Raw genomic sequence first — 15058 nt, 5'->3', positions numbered from 1 at the left:
AACAATTAAGAAAATGGTAATAGGAACATACATATGAATAATTACCTTAAAAGTGAATGGATTAAATGCTCCAACCAAAAGACACAGCCTTGCTGAATGGATACAAAAACAAGACTCTTCTATATGCTGTCTACAAGAAACCCACTTCAGACTTAGGGACACACACGGACTGAAAGTGAGGGGATGGAAAAAGATATTCCATGCAAATGGAAATCAAAATAAAGCTGGAGTAGCAATTCTCATATCAGATAAAACAGGCTTTAAAATAAAGAATGTTATAAGAGACAAGGAAGGACACTACATAATGATCAAGGGATCAATCCAAGAAGAAGATATAACAATTATAAATATACATGCACCAAAAATAGGAGCACCTCAATACATAAGGCAACTGCTAACAGATCTTTAAGAGGAAATCTACAGTAACACAATAGTGGGGGACTTTAACACCTCACTTACAGCAATGGACAGATTATCCAAACAGAAAATTAATAAAGAAACAAAAGCTTTAAATGACACAATAGACCACATAGATTTAATTGATATTTATAGGACATTCCACCCAAAAATAGATTACACTTTCTTCTCAAGTGCACATGGAATATTCTCCAGGAGAGATAACATCTTAGGTCACAAATCAAGCCTCAGTAAATTTAAGAAAATTGAAATCATATCCAGCATCTTTTCTGACAACAACGCTATGAAATTAGAAATCAATTACAGGGGAAAAAACATGAGAAACACAAACAAATGGAGGCTAAACAAGACATTACTAAACAGCCAAGAGATCACTGAAGAAATAAAAGAGGAAATCAAAAAATACCTAGAGACAAATGACAATGAAAACACGACGATCCAAAACATGTGGGATGCAGCAAAAGCAGTTCTAAGAGGGAAGTTTATAGCAATACAAGCCTACCTCAAGAAACAAGAAACACCTCAAATAAACAATCTAACCTTACACCTAAAGGAATTAGAGAAAGAAGAACAAACAAAGCCCAAAGATTAGTAGAAGGAAAGAAATCATAATATCAGAGAAGAAATAAGTGAAATAGAAACAGAAAACAATAGCAAAGATCAATAAAACTAAAAGCTGGTCCTTTGAGAAGATTAAAAAAATTGATAAACCATTAGCCAGACTCATCAGCAAAAAGAGGGAGAGGACTCAAATCAGTAAAATTAGAAATGAAAAAGGAGAAGCTACAACAGACACCACAGAAATACAAAGCATCCTAAGAGACTACTACAAGCAACTCTATACCAATAAAATGGAGAACCTGGAAGAAATGGACAAATTCTTAGAAAGGTGTAACCTTCCAAGACTGAACCAGGAAGAAATAGAAAATATGAACAAACCAATCACAAGTAATGAAATTGAAACTGTGATTTAAAATTTTCCAATATACAAATGTCCAGAGCCAGATGGCTTCACAGATGAATTCTATCAAACATTTAGAGAAGAGGTAACACCCATCCTTCTCAAACTCTTCCAAAAAATTGCAGAGGAAGGAACACTCCCAAACTCATTCTACAAGGTCACCATCACCCTGATACCAAAACCAGGCAAAGATACTACAAAAAAAGAAAATTACAGACCAATATCACTGATGGATATAGATGCAAAAGTCCTCAACAAAATACTAGCAGACAGAATCCAACAACACGTTAAAAGAATCATACACCATGATCAAGTGGGATTTATCCCAGGGATGCAAGGATTCTTCAATACACGCAAATCAATCAATGTGATACACCATATTAACAAATTGAAGAATAAAAACCATATGATTGGGCTTCCCTGGTGGCGCAGTGGTTGAGAATCTGCCTGCCGGTGCAGGGAACACGGGTTTGTGCACTGGTCCGGGAAGATCTCACATGTCGCGGAGCAGCTGGGACTGCGAGCCATGGCCACTGAACCTGTGCGTCTGGAGCCTATGCTCCTCAACGGGAAAGACCACAACAGTGAGAGGCCCACGTACCACACAAAAAAAAAATTATTAAAAAAAAAAACATATGATCATCTCAATAGATGCAGAAAAAGGTTTTGACAATATTCAACACCCAGTTATGATAAAGTCTCTAGAAAGTGGGCATAGTGGAAACTTACCAAGAACGTAATAAAGGCCATATACAACAAACCACAGCAAGCAACATTCCCAATAGTGAAAAACTCAAAGCATTTCCTCTAAGATCAGGAACAAGACAAGGATGTCCATTCTCACCAATTTTATTCAACATAGTTTTGGATGTCCTAGCCATGGCATTCAGAGGAAAAAAAAGAAATAAAAGGAATACAAATTGGAAAAGAAGAAGTAAAGCTGTCACTGTTTGCAGATGACATGATAGTGTACATAGGGAATCCTAAAGATGCCATCAGAAAACTCCTAGAGCTAATCAATGAATTTGGTAAAGTAGCAGGATACAAAATTAATGCACAGAAATCTCTTGCATTCCTATACAATAATGATGAAAAATCTGAAAGAGAAATTAAGGAAACACTTCCATTTACCATTGCAACAAAAAGAATAAAATAACTAGGAATAAAGCTACCAAGGGAGACAAAAGACCTGTATGGAGAAAACTATAAAACACTGATGAAAGAAATTAAAGATGATATAAACAGATGGAGAGGTATACCATGTTCTTGGATTGGAAGAAGCAACACTGCGAAAATGACTATACTACCAAAAGCAATCTACAGATTCAGTACAATCCCTATCAAATTACCAATGGCATTTTTTACAGAACTAGAACAAAAAATCTTAAAATTTGTATGGAGACACAAAAGACCCCAAATAGCCAAAGCAGTCTTGAGGGAAAAAAAATGGAGCTGGAGGAATCAGACTCCCTGACTTCAGACTATACTACAAAGCTACAGTAATTAAGACAATATGGTAATGGCCCCAAAACGGAAATATAGATCATGGACCAGGATAGAAAGCCCAGACATAACCCCACACACCTATGGTCAACTAATCTATGACAAATGAGGCAAGGATATATACAATGGAGAAAAGACATTCTCTTCAAAAAGTGGTGCTGGGAAAACTGGACAGCTACATGTAAAAGAATGAAATTAGAACACTCCCTAACACCACAAACAAAAATAAACTCAAAATGGATTAGAGACCTTAAATGTAAGACTGGACACTATAAAACTCTAAGAGGATAACACAGGAAGAACACTGACATAAATCACAGCAAGGTAGTTTTTGATCCACCTCCTGGAGTAATGGAAATAAAAACAAAAATAAACAAATGGGACCTAATGAAACTTAAAACCATTTGCAAAGCAAAGGAAACTACAAACAAGAGGAAAAGACAACCCTCAGAATGGGAGAAAATATCCGCAAACGAATCAACAGACAAAGGATTAATCTCCAAAATATATAAACAGCTCATGAAGCTCAATATTAAAAAACCAAACAACCCAATAAAGAAATGGGCAGAAGACCTAAACAGACATTTCTCCAAAGCAGACATACAGATTGCCAAGAAGCACATGAAAAGCTACTCAACATCACTAATTATTAGAGAAATGCAAATCAAAACTACAATGAGGTATCACCTCACACCAGTTAGAATGGGCATCATCAGAAAATCTACAAACAGCAAATGCTGGAGAGGGTGTAGAGAAAAGGGAACCCTCTTGCACTGTTGGTGGGAATGTAAATTGATACAGCCACTATGGGGAAGAGTATGGAGATTCCTTAAAAAAATAAAAATAGAATTACCATATGACCCAGCATTCCCACTACTGGGCATATACTCTGAGAAAACCGAAATTCGAAAAGAAACAAGCCCCCCAGTGTTCACTGCATTACTATTTACAATAGCCAGGTCATGGAAGCAACCTAAATGCCCAACGACAGATGAATGGATAAAGATGTGGTACATATATAAAATGGAATAATAATACTCAGCTATAAAAAGGAACGAATCTGGGTCATTTGTAGAGACATGGATGGATCTAGAGACTGTCATATGGAGTGAAGTAAGTTAGAAAGAGAAAAACAAATATCATATATTAATGCATATATGTGGAACCTAGAAAAACGCTACAGATGAACTGGTTTGCAGGGCAGAAATAGAGACACAGATGTAGTGAACAAACATATGGACACCAAGGGGGGAAAGTGGTGCTGGTGGTGGTGGTGGTGGTGTGATGAATTGGGAGATAGGGATTGACATATATACAGTCATATGTATAAAATGGATAACTAATAAGAACCTGCTGTAAACAAAATAAATAAAATAAAATTCAAAAAACAAAATAAAAAAATAAAATTTTTAAAATGAAATGAAGGAAATTATAGCAAAGATCAATAAAACTAAAAGCTGGTTCTTTGAGAAGATAAACAAAATTAATAAACCATTAGCAGACTCATGAAGAAAAAAAGGGAGAAGACTCAAATCAATAGAATTAGAAATGAAAAAGAAGTAACAACTGACACTGCAGAAGTTCAAAGGATCATGAGAGCTACTATAAACAACTATATGACAATAAAATGGACGACCTGGAAGAAACTGACAAATTCTTAGAAAAGCACAACCTTCAGAGACTGAACAAGGCAAAAATAGAAAATATAAACAGACCAATCACAAGCACTGAAATTGAGACTGTGATTAAAAATCTTCCAGTAAACAAAAGCCCAGATGGCTTCACAGGCGAATTCTAGCAAACATTTAGAGGAGAGCTAATATCTGTCCTTCTCAAAGTCTTCCAAAATACAGCAGAGGGAGGAACACTTCCAAACTCATTCTAAAAGGCCACCATCACCCTGATACCAAAACCAAAGATGTCACAAAGAAAGAAAACAACAGGTCAATGTCACTGATGAACACAGATGCAAAAATCCTCAACAAAATACTAGCAAACAGAATCCAACAGCACATTAAAAGGATCATACACTATGATCAAGTGGGGTTTATCCCAGGAATGCAAGGATTCTTCATTATAAGCAAATCAATCAATGTGGTAAACCATATTTACCAAATGAAGGAGAAAAACCATATGATCATCTCAATAGATGGAGGAAAAGCTTTCGACAAAATTCAACACCCATTTATGATAAAAACTCTCCAGAAAGCAGGCATAGAGGGAACGTTCCTCAACAAAATTTAAGGCCATAAATGACAAACCCACAGCCAACATTGGTCTCAATGGTAAAAAACTGAAACCATTTCCTCTAAGATCAGAAACAAGACATGGTTATCCACTCTAACCACTATTATACAACATAGTTTTGGAAGTTTTAGCAATCAGGGAAGAAAAAGAAATAAAAGGAAACCAAATTGGAAAAGAAGAAGTAAAGCTGTCACTGTTTGCAGATGACATGATACTATACATAGAGAATCCTAAAGATGCTACCAGAAAACTACTAGAGCTAATCAATGAATTAGGTAAAGTTGCAGGATACAAAATTAATGCACAGAAATCTCTTGCATTCCTATACACTAATGATGAAGAATCTGAAAGAGAAATTAAGGAAACACACCCATTTACCACTGCAACAAAAAGAATAAAATACCTAGGAATAAACCTACCAAGGGAGACAAAAGACCTGTATGCAGAAAATTATAAGGCAGTGAGTGATGAAAGAAATTAAAGATGATATAAATAAATGAAGAGATATACCATGTTCTTGGATTGGAAGAAGCAACATTGTGAAAATGAATATACTACCAAAGCAATCTACAGATTCAATGCAATCCCTATCAAACTACCAATGGCATTTTTCACAGAACTAGAACAAAAACTTTCACAGTTTGTATGGAAACAAAAAAAACCCCGAATAGCCAAAGCAATCTTGAGAAAGAAAAACGGAGCTGGAGGAATCAGGCTGCTGGTCTTCAGACTATATTACAAAGCTACAGTAATCAAGACAGTATGGTACTGGCACAAAAAAAGAAATATAGATCAATGGTACATTGATAAACCCACACACATATGGTCACCTTATTTTTGATAAAGGAGGCAAGAATATAAAAGGGAGAAAAGACAGCCTCTTCAATAAGTGGTGCTGGGAAAACTGGACAGCTACATGTAAAAGAATGAAATTAGAACACTCCCTAACACCGCAAAAAAAAAAAAAAACTCAAAATGGGTTAAAGACCTAAATGTAAGGCCAGACACTATCAAACTCTGAGAGGATAACATAGGCAAAACACTCTATGACATAAATCACAGCAAGGTCCTTTTTGACCCACCTCCTAGAGAAATGGGAAAAAAAAACAAAAATAAATAAATGGGACTCAATAAAACTTAAAAGCTTTTGCACAGCAAAGGAAACCATAAACAAGATGAAAAGACAACCCTCAAAATGGCAGAAAATATTTTCAAATTAAGCAACTGACAAAGGATTAACCTCCAAAATTTACAAGCATTTCATGCAGCTCAATATCAAAAAAACAAACAAACAAATCTAAAAATGGGCAGAAGACCTAAATAGACATTTCTCCAAAGCAGATATACAGATTGCCAACAAACACATGGTCAGAATGGCCATCATCAAAAAATCTACAAACAATAAATGCTGGAGAGGGTGTGGAGAAAAGGGAACCCTCTTGCACTGTTGATGGGAATGTAAATTGATACAGCCACTGTGGAAAAGAGTATGGAGGTTCCTTAAAAAACTACAAATAGAACTACCATAAGACCCTGCAATCCCACTACTGGGCATACACCCTGAGAAAACCATAATTCAAAAAGAGTCATGTATCAAAATGTTCACTGCAGTGCTATTTACAATAGCCAGGACATGGAAGCAACCTAAGTGTCCATCAACAGATGAATGGATAAAGAAGATGTGGCACATATATACAATGGGATATTACTCAGCCATAAAAAGAAACAGAACTGAGTTATTTGTAGTAAGGTGGATGGACCTAGAGACTGTCATACAGAGTGAAGTAAGTCAGAAAGAGAAAAATAAATATCGTATGCTAACACATATATATGGAATCTAAAAAAAAAGAATAATGGTTCTGAAGAACCTAGGGGTAGGACAGGAATAAAGACGTGGATGTAGAGAATGGACGTGAGGACAAGGGGAGGGTGAAGGGTAAGCTGGGACAAAGTGAGAAAGTGCCATGGACTTATATATACTACCAAATGTAAAACCAATAGCTAGTGGGAAGCAGCCACATAGCACAGGGAGATCAGCTCCCTGCTTTGTGACCACCTAGAGAGGTGGGATAGGGAGGGTGGGAGGGAGACACATAGGGAGGACATATGCGGATATATGTATATGTATAGCTGATTCACTTTGTTATAAAGCAGAAACTAACACACCATTGTAAAGCAATTATACTCCAATAAAGATGTTTAAAAAATAATAATAAATAAATAAATAAAATAAAAAGGCTATTCATGTAACCCTTGGTTTGCAAGGGTGCTGTTCTCAGCACGTTATACTAACTTCTCTAATTCTCACAACATTCCGGTGAGGAAGATGCTAGTGTTATTTTTCTTTATTTCCAGATCAGGAAACTGAGGCAGAAAGAGGATGCCTAACTTTTCCAGGGAGACAGAGATGATGAACAGCCAATCCCAGGAGGCACCTGTGACAGCCACCCTTCCCTGACTCAAAACATCCCATTTGCTCGTCCTAAAATAACAACACAGACTGACTCAGTCTGCAGACAATTCAAAATTATTGCAAGCATGAAACACAAAACCAGGTAGGAAAATATAGAGTCAAGTCTAAATCATCATTCGTATGATTATAAAATAAATCAAATGTAAAAAATAATTATTGAAATATAAAATATATAATATTAAAAAGTATATGATAAAAAGAAATATGCTGGATCTAAATAGCCATCTTACATAAACAGCAATGAAAAGAATGCCCCAAATTATCAAAACTGTCTTTCGAAAAAGTGGAAAACCTGAATCAACCACAGGGAAAACTTTAAAAACTGTCAGGAGAGAAAAAAAAAGGGGGCAACGTTTATGGGAAAGGAGGGTCTATCAAAGTTTCACAGAAGAAATTATTCCTGTGGTTTTTCAAGTATCCTAGAACACAAAATTAGAGGCAATGCCTCCTGACTTGTGTTTTACCAAGCTTCAATGACCTGGAAACCAAAACCCAATGAAATTAAAAATTTACATATCAAATCCAGCAGTCTTAAAAGACAAATACTATTATTAAAGCAAATGACAGCATTTTAAATAATTTTCATTGCACCATACCTAGGAAAATCAAGGGATAGATTATTATGTCATGACAAAAATTTACCCAAAACCACAGCTGAGTTTCATCCAGAACATCTTTATAGTGAGTCTTAAGGCTGTTGCTCTTTTTAGCACAGTCGCTGTTTCTACTGACCATAAATAAGTAGTCACTTCTACTACTAACTAAACAATAAGTAAGATTTGTTGAGCTCTTCCTATAAAGAAATATATAGCATAAAGCAGAATCTGTTTCAAAGAAGTTAGAATCTGAGGGATAATAAAGCTTACAAATATGAAACAATTTCACTTAAAATACAAGACCTTATAGAATGACGTTGTATCAGTACTTGGAAGTTCTATTCTGTATTCCTGAATTCGAGGATATCTTAGCGCACATATGAAGTACATATGGGACATAAAAATGGTTGCCAGATAAAATATAGGTGACTCTATTTGAATTTCAGATAAGCAATCAATAATTGCTTGATATAAGTATGTCCCAAATAGTGCCTGTAAATAAAAATATTTATTTTTATTTGTGATATACCTATGATAAAAAATATATTGTTTATTTGAAATTCAAAGTTAATTGGGCATCTTGTATTTTATTGTTAAAATTTCAACCCTACCACGTGATTATCCACATTTTCAATGTCAGTTTCACTATTGTCTTTTTCTAATTATTACATGTCTAAATCATGAAAAAGTTTTACATTTTATGGATATGCCAGGCCCCTCTTAATAGCTATTTTTCCCAATTTTTGTTGTTATAAGTAACGTTGAAATAAACATTCTTGTTATACATATATTTGCATAAATATTCCCCACACCTATTAGCGCTCTCTTTTTTTTTCTTACTCCCCCGCCAGTTTTATTGAGATATAACTGATATATAATCATTAGGTGTCTTTTGACTTTGCTTGTGGTATATGCAAAGAGAAATTTTGTTTACACTTTATGTGGTCAAGTTTATCAATCATTTCCTTTATGACTTTGGGGTTTTGTTTTATGTTTACAAAGAACTTCCCCACATAAAGTAAATTTCTATGAAAAAAATGTATGAAGCAGTGTTGCAACTGCTAACATTTGCGAGGGCTTCTTACCTTGTCTATTAAATACATCACAGCGCTGAGCTGTTCATCTGTGTTCTCTGTTGCCACTTTCACACTGATGCTGTGGAGCACCCTGTTGAGAATGTCACCATCCAGGGGCTGCTGCAGCTGATCCGCAAGCCCCCAAAAGGCCTGAGAAGCCGCATCAGAGACAAGAGTGATGTTAGCAGTCCCATACACTTTATCAATTCTGGCACCACCTTGTGGGTCAAAAAGCACAATCTGGAAGCGTTTAGGAAATGGATTTAAAGACCCTGTCTCTGGTGTTAGGATGACATCCAATACGGTGTTTCTCTGGCCAGGTTCAAAGATCAACATGCCTTCAGTTCTCACAAAGTCTTTCCCAGAAATAGCTGGAGATATGAGAGTACGACCAGTCATCTCAGCACTCCTTAACTCCTAGAAATTAAACAACACCACTTAAGTGAAACTATAAACCTCTGATCTTGTCCTAAACAAATTTTATTTCTCCTAAACAATCTGATGGGCCACATCAATGTTACTATTAAAACAGGAGGTTCCATACTTTTTCTAATTTCCTCAAACAAATTAGAGAGATAAATACACATCATACAGTGATGAGATCAGGAAAGACAGATGCCTTAGAATAGATCAAGAAAGAGAATTAGAAAAGAAATATCACTACTTCCTCACAGAATTTCTCCAATTGTGAGCTTACTAACAATTTGAAGATATTCAGAGGCATATATACCCAGGGGCCAAATCATGTATGTCCATTATACAAAGTATGGCAGGAAGACACTGGAGGATTCCAGCAGGAGAGAGACACTTTATTTCATATTTTCATGAGTATTCTGGCTCTTGTGGATAGTTAGGCTGTAGTAGGGAATGAGGATGGAAGCAGGAAGAAGAGATAGAACGTTTTTACATTAGTTCCTGCAAAAACAAAACAAAACAAAAAAAAACGGTAGTTTAGGTTGTATAAGTAGAAAGAGTAAGAAGTACTCAGACTGGAAATATATTTTGAATGTAGAGTCAGCAGGACTTTCTGATTAATTCAATGCTGGATGGAGAGGCGAGGAGAATGAGGAGAACTTCTGGCTGTGTGCCTGAATGAAAGGCAGTAAACTGGGGGGAAATAGCGCTAAGGGAGAAATCAAGAGTTATGTATTATATATATTAAGCCTGAGATGCCTTTTAGACAACTCAAATGAAGATGTCAGGTAAGAGCAATCAGATATATGAGTCTGGATCCAGGGCAGTGAGGAGGGTAGTGAGAAAAATTCAGGAGTTCTCATTTTATAGATGATATTTAAAGAAAACAGGTATACATGGTCTAGCCTAGAGAGTAAGTCTAGGTAGACCCCAATATTTATTGGTCAGGAAGACCAACACAGGCAACAGGAAGGAGCTTCCAGAGAGAAAAGGGTTAAGAATAGGAAAGTGTGGTGCTCCAGATGCCCAAAGGAGAAGAGCACACATCCAGAAGGAGGAAGTGACCAAGTGTTACAAAAAGTGAAAAATCAATGAAGAAAACGGGTTTTCAAGAGCCTCTGAAGCATAATGGTAGGGAAAAAAAGCCCTGCTGAAGGAAACAACACAAAAGTCTATTGGCTTAAGAATGGAGAAATTAAACTATCCACTGGAACACCATATAACAGGAAAAACGAAAGAACTATACACATTAGCACATGTATTTCTCAAAAACATTGTTGAGCAAAAAGAGCGCACCATAAGACAATACAACTGGAAGAATCTCATCTGCATACTTTCCAAAACAGGTAAACCTAAACAGCATATGGTATGTGGTAAAACTATAAATAAAAACAAGGTAATAATTCATCATGTAATATAGGATAGAGGTTATCTGCGAGATGGGGACAGGTTATTCTGCAAGGAAAAAGCAGGATGGCATCAGAGAAGAGTTCATGGCAGCTAGTTTTAAGATCCTGATTAAGTTGGATTTCTTAAGGTAGGTGGTGATGATTTTATTACTATAAACTGCACATATACATTCTGTTCACTATTTTCATTTTCTGGTAGAATTTATTTCACAATTCAGACATTTAAAGGAAATGGAACAATCAAAATGTTCTTACGTTTATAAAATACATATAACAGACACAAAAAAGAAGCACTATGCAATTTAAAAGCAACAATGAAAATCAACAGAGAAATAGCCTTTGATAGAATAAGCAATGTGAGAATAAGAAGAAAAGGCATATTCTTTCTTGAACTTGTGGGCTTTGGTCTAGTACACATATATACAAATGAAATATCTGGAATTGGTTTTCAAATCTGGCTTAGCTATCGGCCTATTTAATTTAAAGATAACTGGAATGAGTGATATTTTCATTATCTCAAATCCTTATATCCCTTAACTTTAGATCATAAATATGTAGATATAAGGGAACTTATAGTATTTATGTACCAGGAATGCTGACCTACCAAAGGGTAGGTATGCTACAGCTATTGTTTTAGCTACATTATTAAAATCTGTTTAAAGTAAAAGCAAAATTAATATCACTGTAACAGAACAGCAACTTGGTCCATAATTATTTTCTCATCCTTGTCAGCTACTGGAAACTATAATTATATGACTTTCTCTTCTAACAATATGCCTAGCATTGAGAGAGAAAATGCAGGAGCAATGAAGCAACAGGAAAATAAAATCATACCAGAGAAGTAAAACTTTTATTTCTAACTTTTTAAATTAAACTTTTTATTTTGAGATAATTATAGATTCACATGCAGTTATAAGAAATACTAAAGAGTGGTCTCCTGTGCCCTTTACCCAACATCCCTCATAGGTAACATCTTGCATTATTATATCACAACCAGGATATGGACGTTGATAGAGTCAAGATACATTTTCATCACCACAGAGATCCTCTATGTTGATTTTTATAGTGTTATAAAAATGCTATGAGTTACATGCTAGTGACAGCATGTATTTTGCAAGGAATCATTTGTGGATAATCTAGAAAGAATATAAATAAATATGATAAGAGATATTGGCATTCACACTCTTATTTTGGCATTTTCAACTCCCCTTTCAACTGAGTGTGTGAACTAAAGTATGCCTCAAATCTTTTTACGCCTTCTTCCAGTCTTCCACTCTACAAAGTAGTGAGCATACGATGATATATATTTCATGGGAGAAGAAGGAAGCACATATTTTTTTCCTCATTTCTCTTACCATATTAAATGCTTAAAAGAAAAAAATGCCAAAATCTCCATGAATCAAAGTACTTATTTTCATGTTCATACTATTTCAACGTTATTTAGGATGGAGTTTATTTCTAGAGTCTCATATGATATAGAGTGTCGTCTTCTCACCTGCCAAGCTGTAGACTTTGTCATAAAGACAACTTTTCTGCCTGGCAAGCTTCCAGGACAGCTCACTACCCACAGCTCCAGTCTTAACCTCGGATCCCTGACTTACATGATTGCTACAACAAACTGGCTGCACAAATGTTGTTGTTTATACACAAAATGTTCTATGTGTTTGAGCTGCTCAACAACCAAAGACACACTAAACAGCACTTTGTATAAAAAACAGAAAGCAACTTTGATACCGTGAGGCCTAAAGTGTCATCAGCTTTGAAATCTTGAAACCGGGGAAATGGTAGCACTGTCCGGAATGGTAGTTTCCAAATTGTGGGGTTTTGGGAGTTATATGAGTCAAGGGGAAATAAGAGAGGTGGGCAAGCTCCAACCTCTACAATCATGCTTGAAGAAAAGTAGATGCACACTTTTGCTTTAATATGTTAGAGTTTTGCTCCTAAATAAAGTTTAAAACATAATGCTTGAAAGGTATAGCACGTTGTGTGGACCAGCCCCAGGCTCTAGTTGCTTAGCGTTTCGTAGCATTACTCTTCTGAATCCCTGGATACCCACCTACTCCCTCTCTTTCACTTGATATCACCTAATATGATGGATGTGAAAAGTGGCTGTGAGACCTCATGAACTTATGGATTTAAAGAAACATAAAGATCAGTTAGTGTTTGAAGTCCTGAGAAGATTTTCAACTAGTTCAGGTAAAAATCAGAACAAAGACCCATACTTTTTGTTTCTGGTCTTATACAGTTTCATTCTAAAGAAATTTCAACTCTCTACAGATTTTATAGAACAGATTTATGTAAGACGCTTTGCACTGTATAATCAACTTTTCCAAAAGATAAAAAAAGACAAAAGACTATCATTTTAAAACATGATCTAAGTGAAAAAAATTGAACTGTTTCAAGGATAAAGCTTAATGTAATAAACATAATGTGAATTATGATGGTAATTCAGAAAATAATATATCAATTCTTCTCTGTTTCATTATACATGCTACAGTTAAAGAAGAAAACCTTACTGTGTGATAATACATACCACATGCTTACCTGGGTGCTGAAGTTAACAGACATCATTAGTCCTGTCCCAGAGTCTCTGGCCACCTGCAGACTGATTAGAGTGGCCTTCTTATGAGCCACCGGCAGCCGAGAACCCACAGAGAAATACACGAGACTTGGAGGTTTATCACTCTGTAATAATTTAATCTGTGCAAATCTGGCACTATTGTTTATGGCTGCTCCAGCAGTTACTTCATACAGTTCCACAAAAAAATGCATTTCAACTTCAGGTATCTGACAATGAGATAAAAGGAAAAAAAAAAAAGGACGATTAATAATAGATTTCTATTTTAAGATAATTCTGATATTAAGAAATAGTATTATTCATATACATTATTACAGAAATAAGTATACATCTAGAGATACAATCTGTATAATTACAGAATTAAATTTTTATGTTAGATTACCATGAGATTTATTATTTTTGGTGTTTCTTTAATACCTTTACTCTCTCTGGGTGAGCTTCTTACTAGAAAATCAATGTCAGGAAGCAATCTATGCATATGTCAATAAACAAAAGGATACATAAGATATATTCGTACAATGAAATGTTATCTAGTAGTTTAAAAAAATGAACTATTTCAATATTTTTCAACATGGATGGGTCCAAAAACATGACAATGAGTAAAAAATCAAGTTGCATAATGATATGTATGGCATGCTACAATAAATGTAAAATTTTAAATTACATAAAGCTTACTACATTTTGTTAATGGATACATATTTATTTAAAAGGTAAAAAGGAAAATAAGACACCATGATGGTAGTTATCTCAGGTGGAGGGGTGGCAATGGAGGCAGGGCAGGGTGTAGAATTGAAAAAACATGGGATGGGAGTGAAAAGGAGTTTCAACTTTGTAAGGTTTTATTTTTAAAGGGTTTTACATAAATATGACCAAATATTGATGAGTTAATTTAGTGATTTTGTGTATTTTTCAAAATTTCCCTAAATTCTGTATCAAGAAATCTAAATTTAGTCTGTTGCTTACAGTTTGCTCATGTTTTACCTCGGTTCTTTCTCAACAACCTCAAATAATTTTTCAAAGCCTGAATTCAATTCTATAACATACTGTCAATCATCTGTTTTTACTTACTTGCTCTTACACAATAATCTAAAAATCTTAGCAGCATTTTTAGCTTCCCTAGCATAACTCTAAGAGCTAAGCTGAAGCATTTTCAACTGCGTGCATCATTGTCTAATTTGTTATAATGCATCATTTTTATTTATCAGCAAGGACCTTATTCATCATTTGTTTTGTGATCATTTTAATGAGAATCATTATGTCATGAAGCAATACAACAAATTCTTTAGTATTATTCAAAATGAGTTGCTTCTTAGTAGCACAATAAATGAACTTAATCTCTTTTTATTGCCTAAAGAAACATATTTAGTTTTCCTGTGGTATATAT

General features: G+C 35.1%; 1 protein-coding gene across 1 annotated transcript in view; it reads right to left on the bottom strand.

Moving 5' to 3' along the window:
- Nucleotides 1-15058, bottom strand: part of ADGRV1 (adhesion G protein-coupled receptor V1) — a 558169-nt gene that overhangs the window by 302524 nt on the left and 240587 nt on the right. The window contains exons 77-78 of the mRNA XM_067031321.1: nucleotides 13641-13883; nucleotides 9283-9690 (exon numbers count right to left, since the gene is read on the bottom strand). Coding sequence (XP_066887422.1) covers nucleotides 9283-9690; nucleotides 13641-13883 — 651 coding nt within the window. The remainder of the gene's footprint in view (nucleotides 1-9282; nucleotides 9691-13640; nucleotides 13884-15058) is intronic.

The sequence above is a fragment of the Kogia breviceps genome, chromosome 4 (assembly GCF_026419965.1).
Source record: "Kogia breviceps isolate mKogBre1 chromosome 4, mKogBre1 haplotype 1, whole genome shotgun sequence".
In the NCBI taxonomy this organism is placed as follows: Eukaryota; Metazoa; Chordata; class Mammalia; order Artiodactyla; family Physeteridae; genus Kogia; species Kogia breviceps.
Note: the sequence above shows the minus strand (reverse complement) of the source record. Positions and strands in the feature narration are given on the sequence as shown.